The sequence below is a fragment of the Cyprinodon variegatus genome, unplaced genomic scaffold (genome assembly GCF_000732505.1).
Source record: "Cyprinodon variegatus isolate N-32 unplaced genomic scaffold, C_variegatus-1.0 Scaffold26, whole genome shotgun sequence".
Lineage (NCBI taxonomy): Eukaryota > Metazoa > Chordata > Actinopteri > Cyprinodontiformes > Cyprinodontidae > Cyprinodon > Cyprinodon variegatus.
Window position 1 is genome coordinate 8520 of NW_015150479.1, and position 8782 is coordinate 17301.

The 8782-nt window shown below is 41.2% G+C and overlaps 1 protein-coding gene across 1 annotated transcript in view; it reads left to right on the forward strand.

Annotated features, from left to right (window-relative positions):
- The first annotated feature begins 963 nt into the window (after positions 1 to 963).
- The window catches only part of plcxd3 (phosphatidylinositol-specific phospholipase C, X domain containing 3), a 32379-nt gene continuing 24560 nt past the window's right edge, over positions 964 to 8782 (forward strand). The window contains exon 1 of the mRNA XM_015395357.1: positions 964 to 1138. Within this exon, the coding sequence (XP_015250843.1) occupies positions 1036 to 1138 (103 nt within the window). The 5' untranslated portion in view covers positions 964 to 1035. The remainder of the gene's footprint in view (positions 1139 to 8782) is intronic.

Below are 8782 nucleotides of genomic sequence, written 5' to 3' on the forward strand. Positions count from 1 at the left end.
ACCCCAACCCCCTCACCAATTCATCCCCCACCACCCGGGCCACTGCCGTAGACAACCAACTCGAAATGTGCCCCTTACATGCACACTTTATCCTTTCATCATTCTTCACTTTCACTAGACGCGGATATACTTTAGTATATTCAGCTGGAAAATGAGTCTTATCGGCCTACATTGAGTTTCACAGCCCCCCTCCTCACCCACGCATCTCTCCATTCATCTCCTGGTCGCAATCTTTACTCACTGTAGAAGCAACGTCCACCTATTTTAGGAAGTTTTTTTTTTCCGTTCTTCCAGCAGCTCTTCTTTGCTTTTTCTTTTCTGGAATCCCCTTAAGTACCTCTTTTTGGTATCCATCGTCGCTAACCCATTGTACATAACGGTTATGTTTTTAATCGACGCTCTGGATTACCCATAATTCCAAGTCGTATTGTAAAAAAATAAAATACTCAAATACATTGTTATTTTAACATCTTTATTGAGGTTTGAAACATTATAGGAGTGTATCTTTTACAAACCGTCTAATGAACTATACACAGTTATCGACGTAGTAATTAAAAGTAGCACTGACTGCTTTGCTACTGGTGTGGTGTTTAAAGGCTCACCATCATGTTGAAATCGGCTATGTGTTGTGGTACGTATAAATACGGTCCGGTCAATCAATTGAGTTTAGGGTGGATTTTAGACCAATTTTTTGCACCATTACATTTGCAAAGAGACATCCCAATCCACAACTGTATCTGTGGCCAATTAGGTGTCAGTGATGGGGCCCCTTACACCATACTCTGTTTACCGATAGTTACGCCATTGCCTATCCCCTTTCGGCCACCCCTCAGCGTATTATTGCCTGGCCCCCCTTATTAAAATGTTCTGGCTACGCCTCTGGTTGAACGGTGGAGCGCACAGGCTTTTAAATGTGTGAGAGAGAGTGGTGCTTTGTGAGTGTGTAGAGAGGGAGAGAGGGAAAGACAGAGCGCGCGCACTCCAGGTTGGCGCAGGCACCGGTCCTGGAGAACTGAACGCCTTGGAGCTGGCAGCATGGCTTCATCTCACGGAAGAAGCGACCTGCGCTTCGCAGACTGGATGGCAAGTTTACCGCAGAGCATGCACACCGTCCCGCTTGCCAACATGGCAATCCCCGGTAAGGTTTTATTATCTCCTCTGCTTACACCTTTACCCCTTGTTCTGATCCGCAACTGTTTCCAGCAGCGCGAGTCCGATCCTTTCATAATAGCTAAACATTTACGGTAATAAAACCACTTTTCAAACTCTGGCGTTTCACTTTGACTTGAAACAAAGCATATCAAAGAATTGTGCTCCACTTGAACTGTGCGTCAACGCAACAAAAGGTGAGACCTGTTGCGCAACAGATGTGCCATCCATTTGTTAACGCGGTGCGCCTATAAATAGCACAGGGATGAGCGCTCGCTTTTATGTCCTTATTACCTCAATACTAGAAGAGAGAAATGGTGAGAATAGCCGCTCCTGCTTGTGGCGGGGTTGTGCCCAGAAGGGGATAGGATGGGTTCTGTCAGGGCGCAGATGATGATGATGATGATGATGGGGATGATGATAGGAAATGAGCTGTTAGACCTTCACCCAGTCAGTGCGCAGGTCTCTTAAACTCCATTCAAAGCAGACACGCTGTTTGTGGAGCTCAGCGCTCATCTGGCCGATAGGTTTGCTTATTAAAAGCCCATTAATCTCAAAATCTGCTGCCCTACCGATTAATGCTCCACAAAAAAGATCCTGTTTCTCTTAAATTTTTTAACCCCTGTCCTGCTGATAGAGCAATCGCATGCTTTCTAAAGCGGTTCCATGTGAAATAAAACTATAGCTGTTTCTTACATGCAAATGAAATAATACTCAATGTCCAATGAGGCGTGGCATTTTTTTCCCACCAGCAGTGGTCAGCTTCCGATGATGCCTAACCACATGCAAGCATGTATTTCCTTATAGATTTCACCTGTCACTAGTGTAGGACAGGGCTAGGAATGAATTGCATGCTTTGCATGTAGCTGATTCACAATTTCCCGTGACAAAAGCAGCGTGAGAATATGTTCTGTCTCATTTAATTAGGTGTCATTACTTCTCTGCAGCCCTGCTGCTGCCCTTTGCCTGTCCTCCATTTGGATGCTGGTTTTGAAAAGGCTCAGTTAGTCTGGCTTTTTGCATTTGTTTGCATACAATTGGCATAATGTTTTTAGAGATGATTCTACAAATTCCCAGCGTTTTTAGAATGGTTTATTCCAGCAGGAACCATGTGTTCCTTTCAGGTTGGATTCTGATTTTAAAAAGCTCGTCTGACATCACATTTGGATTCAACTTGAAAAAACCTTTATTAAAGTACCATTATAATTGAAGAAATTTTATTTTGCAGGATGTATGATTAATCATAAGGGCTGTTTACTTGTACAGTGTACCACAGTTTGGATGATACAGGTCACAATGATTTCTTCTGCCAAGAAGCTCAAAGACAAGGCTGTCTGCGTTCCCAGTTTTTCACAGCTGTAAGCTTGTAAATGCCTTCTGTGTGCTGTGGAAATTGTTTCCTTTGAGGTATTATGCTGCAGAACTGATTTTTGCAGGGGGTGGGGTGTTCATGCCTTTATAACACAATGGTTTTTCAGAGACTCATGCCAGGTTGACTGACATGATATGACAAAGTTGATAGGTTACAACTGCATATACTGGTGATGCTTTCTCAAATGACTAGGATAATTCTTTCTACCACCGAAAGCAGACGTCCACCTTTGTCTTAATACCTGAATAAGCAGTTTGGTTTGCTTGTGTATAAAAAAAAAATCAATCTTGAACTGGTGCACTGAAAAGATGAAGAGGTTAATAACAAGCAGACACTTCAGTCGATAATTGAGCCTGAGGTGGTAGCAGTGGTGAAGCAGTGGCTAATCTCAAAGTGACCTAGCTCTAAGAACTATGCTACAATCTAGCTCTAAATATGAACAGTCTGATCTATTTATGGATCGACTTCAGTAGACCCTTAAAGATTTGCTGTGATATCGGACACTTAATCATAGAAAAAAAGTAATTCGAAGTCCTGTCAATTTTGAGATGGATACTACCTGTTCCCTACAGATGCTTGATTGGATTAAGGTTTGAGGAATTTAGAGACAAGTTAAGTCCTTGGGCTTCACAAAGCGTTCCTGAACCTGTTATGTTGGTTTATAGTTTTTTTTTTATTTGACCCACAGGCAGAATCACACAGAGAACCAGTGAGTTTTAACGTTTTATCCACAAAACAACAAACATCTGGATGTGGAGAATGGCTGGAAGTCAGTTGAACTGTCTGGTTGGTCTGAGGAGAGAAAAAAGGGTGATCAGGAAGGACTTGGTTGATGACAACCATAAAATGATTGATTTGCGTACTTGAGGGATGAAGGGGAGGTAGCATGGATCTGTAGGGGTTTGATTTAGTGGGCTTTGCCGACTGTACCCCAGATGTTCAGGAGAATGTGATTTTGATGCGGGAGCATTGGTACTTGCAAGAGACGTTTTGCTGGAACAATAACAGAGTCCACATTAAAAGAGATTCACAAGAAGATACATTTAAATAAGAAGGATATTTCTGGTTTAGGTCTTTGGCTAGAATACCAGCAGGGGTAGTCATCTGGCAAAGAGAGATGATACTCTGCCCCCTTATATACACACTAGACATCTTGATTGAGAACTTTTCTTAGGTGTGCAGCAAATTGCATCGGCCCAGCTATCAGGAAAGATCCTCTCTGTGCGAGGAAGCTCATTCACACAAGAAACACAGCAAGAACCCCAGAGACCCTAACAGAACCAATTTTAGCTGCAGGGTATTGCTTTATTTATCCTACTAAATAATGCCACAATAATGAGGAATTGCTTTCCGATGAAACTTGTACATAAAAAGCAGGAATGCTTAAATAGGTGATATATGTCAGAGTAAGCCTAAACCACTGCTCTGCCTCCAGCGGCTAAAGATGCACCAATCCTATACCTGGTTTGGACATCGGCTCTGATACTAATAAGCTGGATCGGATATCAGTGATTTGATATTGGATATCGGAGATCCAATCCAGCACACTTTACATGGAAAAATTATTTATTTCTTTTTGCTGCTTATTTGTTGATAATTGGTGTAGAGTACATTTATATCAGTATTAATTGGTTACCTTCTTTTAACAATATTTATGTAAGGCCAAAGCCTTCATTCACATGCCAAGATATATGGTTCATTATTCAACAGTAGAATTGGACAGGTATTAGTTGATATGCTCAGCTCAGGTATCTATATCCTACTTTCCTTGGTAGAAAATCACCAGTGAAAGAAACCATCTAGTCGCTGACAGGATTTATCGGATCTGACCACAGTATACTGTTATATATTTCCTATCATGAAAGCGGGACAGATGGACCCAGTATTCAAGGTGAGACAGTCAGTAGGAAAGTTCAAAACGTTTATTAAAACAAGCACAGTGACAGAACTGAAGTGGGCTGCTGAGGATATGCGGACCTGTAGCGACTGCAGGAGGGGGGCTGGGCACCGCCCAATCACTGACACTCTGGTTTAACAGTTCAGTCCATCCTCTCAATCATATTCAGGATCAGCCAATGCACTGCCAACGAAAAGCGGCCCTGAGCCGTCCAGAGCATCCCCAATGCAGCAACCTCAGTGAGAAAGCATAACTCCGATCCAGGACAGGGATTAAGATCAGACTTGAGTAGTTCTATAATCCAGGAGAGGTTCCGATCCACACAGGAACGGACAGATCTGGGTTCCAGGAATTCATCAGGGCGTGAAGGCAGGTTCAGAGTCCCATGTGTCGAGCATCCAGCTCAGACAGAAATGCACCTGGGAGGACAGATTCAGATTCCCGTGTGTCGAGCATCCAGCTTAGACAGAAACACAGCTGGGAGGCAGAATCCAGCAGGAGTCCAACCGGGGTTCAGGTGAACAGATCAAGCAGGGATAGACAGGGCCAGTGGATGAGAGGGAACAGAATCAGGAAAACAGAATCACTCAGGAAAAACTAAAAACGCTCTCACCACTGGTTAAGGATTTAACTAGGCTAGGGGGCTGAAAAATAATCTCCTGCTGGGAATGGGGACATGAACCTTGGAAATAACTAAAACTGACAGAGAGGACACAAACAGAAGGCAAACAGGGAACAACCAAACAGCAAAAAATGATCTGGCCATGATAGCTGGAACGGAGTGCGATATAAGGGAAACCAGCAGGTGGATGAGATGAGTGATAATTAAAAACTGGAAAGAGTTAAGCAAGTGAAAGGCGTGAGTAATTAAGGGGAGCTATCAGGGCAGATCATTACATTTCCGATGCTCCATGACACATGGTTGGTACTTTTATTGGTTAGCGTGGGGTTAGCTTGCACATCTTGGGTGCTCGTCAGTTATGCAGCTTGATAAGATACTGTTCTCTAGAAAGTTTTTAAATAACTTTGTATTTAAACCAGTTATGGGGGATTTGGATTCGATAACTCATCTCTATGTCATATATTTGTTTTGCCCAGCCACTGAACCTGGTCACTCGGCAGATCGGACTCACCTGGTTCAGTGGCTGGGCAGAACAAACATATGACATAGAGATGATTTCTTTTTACTCCAGATCCCCCATCTCTGATTTAAACCCACCATTACATTTTAGCCATAGTTAGTGGTCTGTTGGATTGGAGCATGCAGGCCAGCATCCTTATATGTATATCCAGCTCATCACTGTTACCTCCTCTGACATCATTGAGAGATTCTGACCATTGCAGACTAGTACCCCTAAGCACCTTAAGGTTTTGAGACACGCTGACTGAGTTGTCTAAAATATCCCTGGTGAAACTTACTATAATCTTATCTTCAACTATTTTTCCCCTGGTTCAACACCTGTGGTTCAGGATGTTCCCACAACCGGGTGCCATTACGGAGTTGCTGAAATGTTTTTTTTTCCAATTAGTTAATACTTTATAGAAACAGCTAATTTACATCTCATTAAAACATTCCATTCTCATTTTTTCAAGAGCATTTCCTTAATTTATCAAGTTTGCTTGTATTCTCCCAGAACAATCAGTGAATCGCTCAGCCTTTATTGCTTTATAATAAATCAGTCTGTTTCACAAAGGAGTGGGTTTTGTTACAAACCCAAATGGTGGAGCAGAACATTTGCTTCTGGTCTAAATAGAATAGAAACTGTCTGACCAGTATTCACTTGACCTCTTCAGTTTAGGCAATTTTAGACCAGAGCTTTTTTTTTTTTACACTGGATGCTCAATGCTTCATTGTTTGATCTAAATGGGCAAAGCTTTCTGCCTAAATTGAAAAAAGAAAACACTGCTGTTTACCTGCTTTAGTTGCACAAAATAAATGCACTCTGAGCTGTCTATGTTTTCACCTTAGGTGTGCCTACCAGATGTATCAAATACTTTGATGCTAAGACATAAACTGTCTTAAAATGCAGAGTCGCTTATTGAACAAAACACATACAGTACTAGACATGACCAATTGACTGTCTGGGAAATGCAGTGACTCACAGCATTCAGCACACACACTGATAAAAGCTTGACATTTTCCAGTCCTGTAATCAGTAAAGATGCTTTCAAAATACTTGCACCTTTGAGAAATTCTGTGAAATAAAGACAATGTAATGTCAGTTGACCCTGAACAACTACACCTAGTTCTATTCCCCTAAAGTGAAAATAGAGGAATTAATGTAAATTTTAGAGCTGTAAAGTAAGCATGATGTTAAGGTGGTGAGGTATGAATTAGGTTGAATCATTTTTATCATAGTTTGTCTAAAATAATGTCTAAAAATATATATGGAGGTTATGGCGTCATTCACCAGTTCATAAATTGGTTATGTTCTCGCCTATTTTTGTAACCCAGCCTTTTTCAGCTTATCCAGCCTGTTATGCTCCCCTGATGTATTTGCTCACTGGACTATATTTGACCGTTGGCCAAGGGCTAAAAACTCGATGCAAATACATAATTGTCAAGCAAAAAAAAAACAAATACTGCAAAGACAAAAGGCTTGCGAGCACACATAACCGAGGCAAACAGAAAATGTTGCAATCACAGAAAATAGAGAACCACAGAGTGGAACCGAACTGCAATCCAAAACCTAGAAATGATACTAATAAAAAAACACAGAACATTCATGCAGCTGAAATGTATCGGGTTAACATAAGAACTTCAGACCACTGGAGGAAAGAAGATCATCTACATATATGGGACCATGTTACTCTCTATTTTCCAGCATTTTTTCCTTTCCATGTGTTTTCTGTTAGTCTATTTTGTTATTTGTGAGCCTTGTGTTTTTATTTGCAGTACTTTTTGAATTTGTTGTCAATTATATATTTGCAGGTTGTTTGTAACCCTCTGGCCCAGGGTCTTTTTGCATGGAGTTTGCATGTTTTCCCTGAGCATGCGTGGGTTCTCTCCGGGTACTCCAGTTTCCTCCCACAGTCCAAAAATATGACTGTTAGGATGATTGGCTTCTCTAAATTCTCCTTAGGTGTGAGTGTGTGTCAATGGTTGTTTGTCCTGTTTTTCTCTGTATTGCCCTGCGATGGACTGGCGACCTGTCCTGGGTGTACCCGCCTCCCGCCCGTAGAAAGCTGGAAATAGGCATCAGCATCACTTCGCGACCCCACTTGGGATAAGCATGATGGAAAATGGATGGATGTTTGTACCCTTAGTAGTATTTCATTATTTCAAAATTCCATATGCCGGTCTTATTGCCGTAATGACTGACTTTGATGATTCGGGGCTAAAGTGTCAATTTCAGACCCCTTTTAACTCCTGTGATATTATTGTTCCCCTTTAATGAAAATCTGTTTTTTTTTTTTATTACCGACAAAATTTAATTTATGTCAATTAAAGACAACTTGTATACAGTCTCTCTCCTAGACATAGCTACTGGCTATGCTTTTGCTGCTACCACCTGTTCCTGATCTGCTTCATCCTACTTCAACTCTAAAACTGCCTAAATGTTCCTACAGCTCCATTTTGCTGTGCGTGTCTTCTAGGTGAAAGCAGGAAAAGAGCTAGCACAGTTCTTCTTCACAGTTTTTTTGTGTTCGATATCAGTGTATTCTCTGTATTCTCAACCCCACATTCAGTCATGGCAGAAGAGGTTTCTCCTGTTAAAGGGGAGTTTTTTTTTTTTCTTTTCTACTACTTCTACAAGCATGCTTGGTATGAGGGACTGCCATCGTACACACATTTTTACGACAAAATGCGTTTGACTCTCCGCTGATTTTAGACATTCATTCAGGAATGCTGATAGTCGATGACTTCAAATGATTTGCTGGTTTTTGTTATATATAAAGTACATATATATATATATTTTTTTTTTTTACAATTAGAATTTTACAAATTCTAATAATAAACTAAACTATACTGCATTGAAAACTAGGTTTTATTATGTACTGTAAAGCAAGCAACAGACTAACCCCCCAGAGTTTATGTCCTCAGTAATCTCTGTGTTCTTTCTTGCCCCCAAAACAAATCCCATGATGCTTTGCAAGGAGAGCTTTTACCTGGCTCGGTAAAAGACGGAGAACACATACACTCACCGGCCACTTTATTAGGTACCCCATGCTAGTAACGGGTTGGACCCCCTTTTTCACACTGTTCACACTTTGACCACTGCTGCACTTTTTGTATTTTTCTATAACTTGTGCCATTTGAAATATCAATGCAACGTTCATAAGCTGTATGTAACGCAATTTCGTTCTGTATGCACCCTGTGCATACAAAATGACAAATAAAGAAAAGAAGTCTAAGTCTAATT